The 14,728-nt window shown below is 42.0% G+C and overlaps 1 protein-coding gene across 1 annotated transcript in view; it reads right to left on the minus strand.

The window, feature by feature from the left end:
* The window catches only part of LOC310903614 (uncharacterized protein), a gene marked incomplete at its 5' end in the record, with an annotated part of 260,258 nt that overhangs the window by 217,837 nt on the left and 27,693 nt on the right, over positions 1–14,728 (minus strand). Inside the window, one exon of the mRNA XM_083847174.1 lies at positions 11,843–11,908. Coding sequence (XP_083703300.1) covers positions 11,843–11,908 — 66 coding nt within the window. The remainder of the gene's footprint in view (positions 1–11,842; positions 11,909–14,728) is intronic.

A 14,728-nucleotide genomic window follows, 5' to 3' on the forward strand; every position in this document is an offset into this window, starting at 1 on the left:
CATTAAATTAAGTCTCCCAGTCTTCAGCCACGACACGCCATGTGTCTTGCTAGCTGCCAAGCCCTGTCCCTGGTCCCCGGGTCGCTGCTGTGCCCCTTCCCTTCCCTCCAGACTAAGTGACCGCCAGCGAGCTTTGCCATTCACTTTGCTTGCACCCACCAGTGCCAAGGCTCCCACCTAGCACACAAGCCCACCCAAATGCCCCAGACGGCCACCACCCGACACCCATCAACACACCAAACTGCTTCGTACATGGCCCAGGAACCTGCTTGTTTTCACTCACGTAGCAACCTTGAAATATAATTAACAAATGTGGTTACGGGAGCAGCTTCTGTGCAAAACAACTGAGAGCAGTCCTGCATGTCAGAGCCCTGCAGGTAGCAGTGAAACTCACAGAAAAGTCCCTCGTGGTTTAGCACAGCTCACAGAGATGGGGCAGACACAAAATGTATTTGCTAATGATGCACAGACAGCAGGGTCTGAACTTGGTGAGCAGGATCCTCCCTGCTCTGACATACATGAAAAGAGTTGTGTTTTTTTTCCAATGTGTCACTCAAGGATTGCCTCTGACTTTCTCTTGTATGGCTTTTTGTTTCAAATATCAGCTGCATTTAGACCTCAGTCTGTAAGCTGCTCAGATCCTGTGTCTGGTTGGTAGGATTGCTGCTTGGGTGGCTGGGACATGCATGAGACAGAAAGAGCAGAAAACAGGATTCAAACAGGAAATAAGGGTGGAATGTGACACACAGAAACAGAAGACAATAAGAATAGCAAGACAGTGGCATGGAAAACCAGGGAAGATTCTGGGTATTGCCACCAGGAAGAAAAAAATGGTAGGTGGAAAAAAGAATAGAAAATTAAAAAAAAAAAAAAAAGACCAAGAAGAAGAAGAAGAAGCAAAATCTCTGGGCATAAAGTAAATTAGACATTTTTCCAGTATCAAAATTGATTTACAATGCCACACATTAAGCGATGTTCCAAAACCAATTTAATCTTTACATTCTCTGGACTAAAGGAATATAGCCTTCTTTTTTTTTTTCCTTGATTTTTTGAGTCTATTTCTTCATGGCAAAGGGATGGATTAGTCTGAAACTTTCAGGGATGAAAGATTTCTCTAATGCTTTTTGACTCCTTAAAGCTGTATGCCTGGTGTTTCAGCACGCATGCTTCTCCCCAAAAATGTAACCTGTGAAAACTGGTGAATCCTAACTGCACGTTATGATGCCAACTGCTACGACTTAACAGAGACACAATTTCATATCGCTGTTGATCTGAGTGTGATCCAAAGCTGCAACTGTATAGGATATTTCTACAGCTGATAAGCTCAACTGATTGATTGCAACCTATGGCACTCATCAAGCTGGCAGAAGAAGGAACTGTCTCAGCTCTCCTAGCCCCAGTTGTTATCCTCTCACTGCTTTCCTTCCCTTATACGCAGCTGCATGAACATAAACACAGCTAATTTTAATCAAGATGGTTCTCCAACCCAATTAATTTCACAGCTACGCAAGCTTTGGGAAGCTGGGGAGGAGGGAGAGAGAGAAACAAGCACTGGCGCAGTGCTTGAAATGAGAGAGAGGAGCACAGGACTTCTTTTTGAGAAAATGCTAGTTTATCTTGGCTTGAAGTCTTCTGCTGTAGTTTCATAACCATTTTAAATCAGCTCACAGGACTACCATCTAAACACCTACAAGTCCTCCAAGACAGTAAAGCCACAGTGGTATGTTGTACCACAGCACAACCCGGTTTTAAAGATAAAATGGTAAAAGAGACATCTTGTACCACACACCTAGTCCCGTAACAATGCCTCAGCAGCTTCCTTGGTTTTAAAAATAGAGGAGCTTTTCTGTGCAAGATCACATTTCCAGAAACAGCTGTGAATAACTCAACGTGTGCTGGAAGTGACGGCTTCTATTTCTACAGAAGCTGTACGCATGGACAGCCAACTTCCCAGACTGGAAAGACAAGAAAGAAACTGAATAAACAAAACTCATGTATAATATAAAACCCACATAAATTAGGCATAGTGGATTATGCATATTAGGCATATATATATGTACATATGTACATATATATGTATATATGTACATATATATATATGTGTAGTGGAGAGAATAAATGTCAGTGATGCTGCCCACCGAGGAACATTGTGGGCAGCGTTCATGCAGATTTCTCACCTGGATTCAGATGCTCCCTTTCGGACCTCATAAGCCCTACCTGGTCTGGTTTGTACAGAAGCTGTGCAATCAGCACTCTTTCTCCATCCGTGGCTATTCTGAAGCTGACACAGTTTAAGTTTTAGGGAAGCATACAGGTTACCACACCCAGGTCCCAGGAAAGTCAAGAACACACTGATCTGAGAAAGCAAATGAAGTATTTGCAAGCGCCAGTCAGTACTTACAAAGGTTTTGCTGCGTTGTAAAAACCCGTTCCTCATGCAGTCATCAAACTCAACCCTCGCTGCATAGTAATCAAGCAGCTATGTTGGTACTGCCCACACTAGGTGGCTAACGAGTTTGAACAAAGTGTTGGCTTTTCCTTTCCATATCACCGCTGCCTTCGGCACGTGCAAAGATACACCAAATGTTGTCCTGCAAGCTCTGTCACCACTACGGGCTACCACAAATGAGAGGGAAGTTAACAGATAAGAGTTACAATGACATTTACTGCACTGGGGAGCCAGCCCACCAAAATTTCTTACAAACAGAGGTAAACACAATAAAATATTGCATTCTAACAGTTTTACTAGATCCTAGTACCACAATGTAAGAGAACACTGCAGGATAAAACTACAAAAGCTTCTCTTGCGATGGGTGTTTCACTACAGAATGAGTCAAACAATGAGATCTCAAAGATTCCTATAACAGCATCCTTAACATTTCAAGCATCTGAATTAACACCTTGTAGGACTAACGTATTAATTAGGCAACAGTTTGAGAGATGTCAGCTACTATAAAAAACTGCTGTGGGCCTCAAGGGCTTCAATTAATCTTACTTTCTATATGCTTATACATAAAATTAATTTATGATGATCATCAAATAAATGCCTGCTATGTTTCAATATCTTTTAACTATATATTTTTAAGTGACATATCATTATTTTCAGAAGATATCCATGGCATATTCAGAGCAGATGCTAATCCATTTTATCACAAAAAAAACAACTTTCCTGTTCTGCTGTTCAGAGTGGTATATTACAGATATAGAAAGTTATTACATGATTCAAACAAATCCTTGATTTTCTAAGATGTACTTTTTGCACTATTCACTCTAGCTTAAGAGAATAATGCTGAAATTCACAACACCAATACTTTATTAGTTGTTTGATTTGATGGGGGGGAGGGTTAAGGGTTATTTCATTGTTATTAATTAGGTGGAGTAAAAGTTTAGGTTTATTTGTTGGGGTTATTTGTTTGTTTTAAATAAGAGTTAGGAGGTAATTCAAACACATTTTGCAGACTATGTCAATGTGCAGTACTAAAATAGATCCAGAAACACACAGGCCAGTACACACACAAATAAATGCATGTACCAGAGATGACTGTATACGTTAAAATTCCCAGATAATTCACCTTTGTGAATAAGTAAATGTTCTACAAATAAATAATCACATGCCAGAGAGCCTCAGAGGTAGACACAGGCAACAGAACAGTCCAAAGCAACCTCTATAAACTGATTACTCTTGCTTGAAATGTTAAGGATGCTGTTATAGGAATCTTTGAGTTATGGTTACTTGTTCATAAACACACATTCACATATCCAAAGTGAGAATCACAGTACTAAGGTACACAGGTTACACATATCCGCGACTTTGTGGTTTCTTTCTCCTTCAGTTACAGCACACGCAGACCTTGAAAGCTACTTCAAAGTTTAGTTAACATTATGACAGCGGAGTCACGGAAGGACCAACATTACCTAATTCCAATGGCTTTTATCAGTTTTAAGGTATAAGAAAAGGCACTGACCATTCGTTCATGACACCAGCAACCACAATCAGCTTTTTGTACTCCACAGGAACAGTTAAAGACTAGCCAAGGCATTTTGATTGATATTATGTGCAAGTGACTATCTTGAATCAAAACCACTGCTTTTTGAAAAAAACACTAGCTCCAGTTTTGCCTCAGCCTTCAGCAGGATACTTAAGTGACAGAAATACAACAGCTCCATAAAGCAGATAAAACAGACTGAACAGTTGGAGTACCTTCTTAACCTTCATTCAAAACTCATTCCTTGACTATTAAACTGTTTCCAATTTATTGCCCACCGAGTCAGTTTACTTCCCACTGAGGTACTTTTTAAAAACCCATTCCATTCCACGGTGTCAGTTCCACTGAGAATGGACTTCAATACTGACGCACTGATGACTTCATGCTATCATATGCTATCACTTTTATTTTAATTTATAACGTGTAAGTGTCTAAAATACAGTAAAGGCAAAAGACTTATCAGAGATTGTCTGTTTGTTTTAATCTTGTATGAAAATCTTGTGCTTATTATTCCTAATATTTATCAACTCTGCCATAACATTTCAATGAAACTTCTAGGAAAACTATAAATTTTTGGCAGTCATGGAAAGATATAAAAAGAGCCAGAAGATATAATGCTATTGTTAATGAAATGGAATTAGCTCCTCGTGAGTTCACGCAAATTATTTTACTTTAGCATGACTTCATTACCTATATTTATACTGCTTAAAGAGAAGCAAATGTTCTTTGTAAGCTTATTCCATTAAAAAATAAAATTAAAAAAAGAAAACAAAAGAAAAAAACTAAAAATCCAGGTATGCTATGTACACCTTATAACTCTAGAAGATTATTTGGTCAAATTACCTTTCCATGCCTTTTATGCAAAGAAAGTTAATCTCAAATATTGTTTTATATATTTAAATGTTAAAATGATATTTAAATTTAAAAATAATAATGATAACAGTTTAAGAATGGTCTTACTGGTCTTACTGGAGATTCAATAATTGGAGATACAATATGGATGAGTAGGAAAACAATGGAAATACTGGTTGTGGATAGTATAGTACTGCCTCCCTGAAAATTCTCTCCGCATCCAGTGACTCCGCCACAGAAGTGTCACAGGTACCTGGGATGCCTTTGTATTCGGTGGCTCATGATTTTAGATGCTGGTTTCAAAACCAGCAATGCCTAAGTTTCTTTACTAAGTTATGTCTCTGCTTTTTCTCACAATAGTAAGAACAGTCTATTTTAAAGCCACGTAAAGGATACTGAAACAGATACTTTCTTCTTAAGTTACACCAAAGTCTTTATTCAAATGCCGGGAAAGTTTACAGCTGGATAAGGTGTTTTTAAAGAAGCTATGGGTTACTTCCCAGTTAGATTGACTCTTAGAGATAAAAACCTTTCTTCTTTCTTGAAGGATTATGATGGTAGTAAAAAAGTCCTTTCTACAACAGACATTTGAAAATGTTTTTATCTAATGATAAGCCGTTCTATAATAATTCCACGATGATACTCCACAAGAATAATAAAATGTTATAAATACAAGTTGACTTGATGTTAGAAGTGATTACTTACAACGTTTCTACCAGGCAAGAAATAAACTACATGCCATTATTTGTGCAACCCCTAATCAAACACAGACCAGAATTTCTTAATAACTGACAGAAAGAAAATTCTAGTTGGTGAAATATAAAACAAACATATATATCATAGTCTTTAAAATGCAAAAGAACTGGAGATGAAGATTATGTATGAATTAAATATGACAACAGATTACCTTTCCAGCACAACCAAGCCCTCAAAAGAAGTGTGCCTTCAAGCTCTGAAAAAGGCCGTAGAGTACACTTTTTTCTTTTTTTTTCTTCACACTCTCCTTCACTCCTACAGCATACCCTTAGTAAATTCGTTTATCGCATCATTACAGTCAACAAGTGGCTAAAACACGATGAATGGCAGGAAAGCTAACTGGTATGTAGAGATTATATGGAAGAGGGAGCTAGCAGAATAACTTATTGAAAATATAAAAATTTCAAATAGTAATTTGAGCAAGACAATGACTCACCACATTCAGCTCAGTTTGTCTGATCTGGAGAAAATGGATCAGTGTAGTATTCAGAAGCAAAGAGAAACCATGGAATTTAATTTAAATGTTAAGTTGCTAAGCTAGCATATTTCAAAAACCACACATTTAACAGCTTCACATATATGAGAATTATTTTTCTGACATTTCAGAATACTTAAGGTAACTAACCTCTTTTGCATTTTTTTCTAGTTATACATGAGATAAAGTGAGGTTTCACAGACATTCAGATTAAACTTTTTTTCGCCAACTTTACTTTAGTTGTTGACAATGCACAAAAAGGACTTTCTATCAATTCTCAGATGAACTCTGTTTCGGTCCAAAGTTGTTTTGAAAAGAATACCCCAACTAAAGATAAACCCATCATTAAGCATGTATGCTATACGTACAATTCTTTAACACAAGACACAGATCAGATATTTACTGAAGTATCTGTTTGCTTTGGCTATTCATTTATTCCAGTCCACTAAGTAATTAGCAACAATATTTTTAATAATATACAATAAAACCTGGCAAGGAATATCCAAGAAATCAAGTCTAGAAAAATAGGATCATACATCCGATTTGACAGTGTTCGCGCAGGCAGGGCGAGCAGGGAGGGCCCCTCACCGCTCTCTTGCAGCGGTCTTTCCCTTCGGTACTGGTACTGGTAGCCTGCTTGTGAGAAACCCGGCCATGGTATCGACCAGGCAGAAAACCGTGGCCTCCACATCTCTTGCAGCCTCTCCAGCTGCGGTCACCGATGTGGCTACTCAGGTACGTTCCTGTTCGGGGTGGTAGGCGAGCCCCGTCCCTGCCCACCTCACCTTCCCATCTACCCTTATGTAACAGGTACGAGGCTCTAGAACACCATAGTCAGAACAATGAAGTAGATGAAAGCCCGTCCCAGTTGGAGAGGGTGCCTAAGGCAAGGCAACCTACCCCTCGCATTGCTACATCATCTGTCAAGAAAGAAAGAAGGGTTATTGTCACGGGGGACTCCCTTTTGAAAGGGACAGAGGGCCCGATATGCCGACCAGACCCAACCCACAGGGAAGTCTGTTGTCTCCCCGGGGCTCGGGTAAGAAACTTAGCTAAGAAAGTCAAGCGTCTGGTACAGCCCACCGACTACTACCCACTTCTGGTCTTTCAGGCTGGTAATGACGAGGTAGCAACGAGAAGTCCGAGAGCAATCAAAAGGGACTTTAGGGCTTTGGGGCAACTACTTAAAGGATCAGGGGCACAGGTTGTGTTTGCCTCTGTCCTTCCGATAGGGGGGATCGATGCTGACAAGCGGGCTCACCACATTAACACGTGGCTTCGGGACTGGTGCAACTGACAGAACTTCAGGTTTTTTGATCATAGGAAGGTCTATGTGACGCCAGGCCTGCTGGCACCAGATGGGATGCGCCTCTCTCAGAGAGGGGTAAGAATTTTGGCTCAGGAGTTGGCAGGGCTGATAGATAGGGCTTTAAACTAGAGTTGAAGGGGGAAGGGGATAAAACCAGGCACGCCGGTGATGAGCTAAGGGATGGTGCGCTAGAATCAGAGGGACTGTGTGCCAGTGAGGTCCTTCGGTCAGCTCCACAAGGTGCTGTGTGTAGGGAAGCACATTTGAAGTGCTTCTACACAAACGCACGCAGTATGAGGAATAAAATGGACGAACTAGAAGTCTTGGCCCAGTCCCACAGCTACGACATCATCGGCATAAGCGAAACCTGGTGGGATGAGTCCTGTGGCTGATGTGTTGCAATAGATGGTTACAGGCTCTTCAGGAGGGACAGGCAGGGTAGGCAAGGTGGCGGGGTGGCAATGTATGTGAAGCATGGGCTGGACTGTGTGGAACTTCAAGTTGGGGATGGCAAAGTTGAGAGCCTCTGAGTAAGGATTAAGGGACGAACAAATAAAGGGGATGTCGTTGTGGTAGTCTATTACAGACCACCCGGCCAGGACAACAACGCCAATGAATTATTCTTTGCAGAACTAAGAGATGCCTCAAGATCAACTCCCCTCGTCCTTATGGGAGATTTCAACTTGCCAGACGTCAACTGGGATCACCACACGGCTGACACAAGCAAGTCCAGGAGGTTCATAAAGCACCTAGATGATAACTTCTTGGTGCAGGTGCTAAGGGAGCCAACTAGGAAAGGTGCCCTCCTTAATCTGTTGCTGGAAAACAGAGAGGGTCTTGTGGGAGACGTGGCAATTGGCGGCCGTCTCGGTCATAGTGACCATGAAGTGGTTGAGTTTAGAATTTATGGTGACAGAAAGAAAACTGCCGCCAAAACTTCAGCCCTGGATATTGGGAAAGCAGACTTCAGGCTGCTCAGGGAACTAGTCAGCAAGGTCCCCTGGGAAGCTGCTTTTGAAGGCATAGGCATCCATCAGTGCTGGTCAATCTTTAACCACTGCCTCCTAAAAGCACAAGATCAGGCGATTCCAAAATATCAGAAGGCAGGCAGGCGGGGCAGAAGGCCAGCCTGGCTGACCAGGGATCTTCTACTGGAGCTTAGGCAGAAAAAGAAAGTGTATGGCTACTGGAAGGAGGGTCAGGCGACAAGAAAGGAATACAGGGATGCTGTTCGTGTTTGTAGGGAGAAAATTCACGGGGCCAAAGCCCAACTAGAGTTGAAGCTGGCCATGTCTGTGAGAGACAATAAAAAAGGTTTTTTTACATATGTGAATGGAAAAAGAAGAACCAAAGAAAACATAGGTCCACTACTTGACGGGGAAGGTCTCCTCACAGACAATGACATAGGCAAAGCAGAGACATTTAATGCCTTCTTCACCTCTGTCTTCAGTGCTGATGATGGGCTTCAGGACCCTGGGTGCCATGAGCGGGAGGACCATGACGGTGGGAACGACAAACTCCCTACCGACCCTGAATGTGTGCGGGATTTGCTGCTCCACCTGGATCCATACAAGTCCATGGGTCCGGATGGAATTCATCCCAGGGTGCTTAAAGAGCTGGCTGATGTCATCGCGGGACCTCTCTCAATTATTTTTCAATGATCTTGGGAATCTGGAGAGGTCCCAGTAGACTGGAAGCTGGCAAATGTGGTCCCAGTTTTCACAAAGGGTAAGAAAGAAGACCCTAGCAATTACAGGCCTGTCTCACGTCAGTGCCTGGTAAAATTATGGAGAAGATGATTCTTGAAGTTATTGAGGCGCACCTGGGGGACAATGCAGTCATTGGTCCCATCCAACATGGGTTCATGATAGTAGGTCCTGCCTAACAAATTTGATTTCCTTTTATGATAGCATCACCCATCTAGTTGACCAAGGGAAACCAGCTGATGTGATCTTTTTGGACTTCAGCAAGGCTTTTGACACGGTTTCCCATAGGATCCTACTGGACAAAATGTCCAGCATACAACTTAACAAAAACATCATACGATGGGTGAGCAATCGGCTGACGGGCAGGGCTCAAAGGGTTGTGGTTAATGGGGCCACATCTGGCTGGCAGATGGTCACTAGTGGGGTCCCTCAAGGCTCCATTTTAGGGCCAGTCCTCTTCAATGTCTTTATAAATGATTTGGATGTAGGACCAGAAGGTGTTTTGAGCAAATTTGCCGACGACACTAAACTTGGAGGAGTTGTGGACTCGGATGAGGGTGGAAAGGCCTTGCAGAGAGATCTGGACAGGTTGGAGAGCTGGACGAACACCAACCACATGAAGTTTAACAAAAACAAGTGCCGGGTCCTGCACCTGGGACGGGGCAACCCTGGCTATACGTACAGACTGGGCGATGAGACGCTGGAGAGCAGCCACGCAGAGGGATCTGGGGGTTGTGGTTGACAGCAAGTTGAATGTGAGCCAGCAGTGTGCCCTGGCAGCCACGAGGGCCAACCGTATCCTGGGGTGCATCAAGCACGGCATTGCTAGTCGGTCAAGGGAGGTGATTGTCCCGCTCTACTCTGCGCTGGTGCAGCCTCACCTCGAGTACTGTGTGCAGTTCTGGGCACCACAGTACAAGAAGGACATTAAACTGTTGGAGAGTGTCCAGAGGAGGGCGACGAAGATGGTGAAGGGCCTGGAGGGGAAGACCTATGAGGAGCGGCTGAGGTCACTGGGCCTGTTCAGCCTGGAGAAGAGGAGGCTGAGGGGGGACCTCATTGCGGTCTACAACTTCCTCACGAAGGGGAGTGGAGAGGCAGGTGACCTATTCACTGTAAACACCAGTGACAGGACCCGCAGGAATGGTGTTAGCTGAGGCAGGGGAAGTTTAGGCTGGACATCAGGAAGAGGTTCTTCACCAAGAGGGTGGTCGCACACTGGAACAGGCTCCCCAGTGAAGTAGTCACTGCACCAAGCCTGTGTGAATTTAAGAAGCGACTGGACTGTGCACTTAGTCACATGGTCTAAACTTTGGGCAGACCTGTGCGGTGCCAGGAGTTGGACTTGATGATCCTTATGGGTCCCTTCCAACTCGGGATATTCTATGATCCCATGATTCTATGAAACTAGGAAGGAATTTCTTGCAATTCCAGGCTATGTGTGTCTGTTATTTTGGGTCTAAACATCTTGAACACAACATTCCTCAAGCCACTGAATTTCTTCCAGTGCCTTCTTATTAGAGGAAAAACAGGTTATACAGTATGGCTGACTACCATCATACCCCCCATCATTTCCTTTGTCAAGATTTGACCAGCAAGGTGAAGTTTATCTTGACTACTGTCTGTACTGCTAAGGGGATATATTGGAGAGGAAGAACAACTGACCAACCAAATGATGGATTTTCATCCATCTATAGACACAGATGTACAAGGAAGGGGAAAAAAATCCCATGAAACCAGTTTTTTGGTTGTTTTTTTCTTTTTTTTTTTTTTTTTCTCCAAGAGAAAGATTATGGAAAAAAATATCTGGCTGTGTATACTGGTTTTGGCTGGGATGGAGTTAATTTTCTTCAAAGCAACTCGAGTGGCGCTACGTTCTGGATTTGTGATGAAAACGTTCTTGATAACACACTGACATTTCAGTTGTTGCAGAGCAGTGCTTGCACAGAGCCAAGGACTCTTCTGGTTCTTAGGCTGGGGGTGCACCAGGAGCTGGGAGGGTCACAGCCAGGACAGCTGGCCCAGGCTGGCCAGAGGGATGTCCCATACCTTGTGGTGTCATGCTCAGCAATAAAAAATGGAGCAAAGACGACGGAGGGGGGATGGAGGCATTACAGGGAGTGGGATTCAAAATTTTAGCGTCTGACTTCCCAAAAACTGTTACACATGATAAGCCCACTTTCCTGCAAATGGTGCCTGCTGATGGGAAGCAGTGCATGAACTCCTTATTTTGCTTTACTTGCACGCAGAGCCTTTGCTGTGCCTAGTACACTGTCTTTATCTTAACTTACTAGCTCTTGCACTTTGACCTTTTTTGATTATCCCCCATCCCAACAGTGGGGAGAGAAGCAGCTGTGTGGTGCTTAGCAGCCTGCTGGGGTTAACCCACAGCACTGTGCTTAACAAGAAACCTGAAAACCCTAAGCTATGAAACAAGAACTTTCATGGAATGTGCCTTGGATGTCACGAATTTGCCTTTTTCTAATGAGATAACTCATGCAAACACGACAAAGATTGAAAAATGAGATCTGATAGATGCTAACAGTCCTCTAAGGCATCTAGAATTCAAGAGCATTTTCAGATGTTTCCAAATAAAGTTTTATTGAAACAAAGCACCTGCAATTAACACCGACTTGCTAGGACTCTTTTTTTTTGGGGGTGGTTGGCACATCAGTTCATCCTGTTGAGCACCCTGTCTACGTACCACCTCCTACGACCAGAGAAACAGAAGGCGCACTACTCACAGCTTTGTACTTACGACCAACTATTCTTCTGTCTCCTCCACAGCAGCGCTGAACTTGACATACCATGGCTTCTTACCCTACTGGTGGGAGAGGGGAATGTAAACATAATCATACTTCATGTTTGTCCTCTAATTGTTGCTCACAATAACTTTTTTACCAGTTGCATGCTGGAAGAAGTCATCTCACTAAATATAACATCTGGACAAAGGAAGTTTGCTTAAATGCAAAATTAATGAGAAGCTTTATTACGATTTCTAACATCAGAGTTCTTCCAGCAAGTTTTCCTGTATACTCCTGGATCTGACTCCCTGTGCACCTAGACGCGTGGAATATTTGCCGTGATCTTCAGAGGACCCTTGCCCAAGTCATTGATTAGGAAAGGTCCACCCCCGGGATAAATCAGTGTTGAACAGGCCAGGAGGTCCTGAACATGGAATGTAAAGTTTTAGCTTCTCTTTCTTCCCTGTTCAGAAGTTCTTTTCCTTACTCACATTATTTCCCTTCTTTTATCTCTTTCTGTCTGTGGTTTAATTGAAGTCTTTTTTAGACAAGACTAAATCTTTTCCTGCGACTCTGCAACTACAGAGGCAATCAAAAACAGCATCTTAAAAAGCCAGATGCTGGGACAAGTTTGGCAGCTCTCCCAGCGGTTTATAGAACTGTACGCTGTGCCAGTCTAGGCCAGAAGCTGCAAAGTAAGGGTCAGACACTAAAATATAGTGTTCTTTTTCATCTTTAATATTCTTGTGCTCTCCATAACATCCCTTTACCTCATCACAAGGTTGTAGAATGGCTTTTTTGTGAGGTACTCGAACATTACCTCAACAAGCACCACAGGAAGTCCACACGGAAATTAATATTGTAATAGGGACTTAATAGCCTATAGTAAACAGAGCCTGAGGCTCACGCTGAACAACCAGGCTAAGATAAAATATTGATTAGCGGCTTATGAAGTGAACACCATCTGTCCTCTTCGGTGCACGAGGGAGGACTTGGGGGGGGGGAGATCTGCACCACCGATCGTGCAAGTGGAGGTTCGATCGTGCTGCCCAAGTACAAGCGGACAAGGGGGGTAAATTAAAAACACACGTACCAGCTTAGTTATGGGGTTCCTTCAGTGAAGTGCCCAACGTCAATTGGCTTGTTCTTACCTATGCTTTCTACCACCAAAATATGTTAATAATGAACTTAGAAACTTTTAAACCAGCTTGTATCATTCACTACATTACTATGAAAGCAGGTGGGATACATCAAAATACTGAACACTATATAACTCCATTTTATTTTTATTGACATTTTATCCTTCAGCTTTAAAAATCCTCAAATGTCATCTGTGAGAAGAGTGTTTTACTAGAGTTCGGTTTGAATACATTAGACTTCAAGTAATTTATATGTGCATCCACACCATCATAATGATCAAGCATTAAATGAAAACAAAGATTTTGCCCGAGGAACATTTATGTTCTTACAGATGGGTACAAACCAAACTAAATGTGCTGGCATTTCTGCACAGGCACCAATGCAGCCTCCACTGGTAAGACACAAGGTGTAAACAGGAAAATGGATTTCAAAATGCTGAAACACATGGTATTGCCTCTTAGGCAGTTTCTTTCCTTCTGGCTATATTTTAACTTTCCCAAAATACATAAAAGACATTGCAGTTATTAGTGTACCTTAAAAAAAAAATATGGAATCGACAAGCGACACGCTATTCTGACTTCTATTCTCTGGTACTATATTTATTACTCTGTAGTTAAATCACAATAGCATCTTGGACATGTAACATGACCTTGAAATTATGAAGCTCCAATAATATATGTATCATATACACAAAATAGAGATGAATACAGTCCTAGAAAATCCATTAGGTCATTTTTTTGGGTAATGGAATACAGTAACTAATTCTATATAAACATATATATAATTATTACTATTATCGGTACTATTATTTCCCTTACTTCTCTGTCCTATTGAATCGCCTTTATCTCAACCCACGGATTTTACCTTTTTTCCCCAACTCTCCCCCAACCCACTGGAGGGGTAAGGGAGTGAGGAAATGGCTGCATGGTGCTGAGCTGCCTGCTGGGTTAAGGCACGACACCTCCAGCCTCCAGGTTCTGCCCTAAATTGATGCTTTAGAGAAATATCTTTTCTATCACTTTGTTTCTTCTCTTTTGTTAAATGACTTTTCCCCCACACCTGAGTAAATTCTGCTGTCCTGTCTCCAACCCTCAACTGCCATTACGCTTACACAAAGTTACACGTGACTATCACAGACCATCATCAGTGGGCGAGTGTACCAGATTTATTCCAAGCATAAACAAGCTTTTAAACCCTTTTAAGCCTATATACCCAAAGCATAATTGTCATCAGAGCGCACGTATATTGTAAAGCTGGCTTCCTTAGTAATAACAGACAAGGATAAATAATCACAACACAAGCAGTGAACATTTCAGGAACTTTGCATATCAGTACCGATTTTAAAGAGCCCTAGCTCTGCACACTCAATTCCAATCTTCAACAACAACATCTTCTTGACTTCGGTGCAAATTTGAAGATGTCTGCTCATTTCTAGACACATTTGAACCAAAAATTAGCTCTTGAAACTGTAATGCTATTCTTTGTGGTCAAAAGAGTAAATTACCATGAACATTAGTTTGCTCTGCATTAAAAAAGAAAAGAAAAAAGAGAAACCTGTTCAGTGTTTTGTTTTTTGCCAACCTTTAAAATTACCAAAAAGATGTCATTAGCCAGTATCTCAACATTGATTTATTTCCTGCTCTATTCCATAAATAACATCCAGCAACAGAGAACAGACAAAAAAAGTGATTTGATAGCTGGGAGTTTACAAAACAGATCAATCAAATTTTCTACAATTTTCTCTAACAATGAAATAATTA

The sequence above is a fragment of the Anser anser genome (assembly GCF_964211835.1).
Source record: "Anser anser genome assembly, chromosome: 1".
NCBI lineage: Eukaryota > Metazoa > Chordata > Aves > Anseriformes > Anatidae > Anser > Anser anser.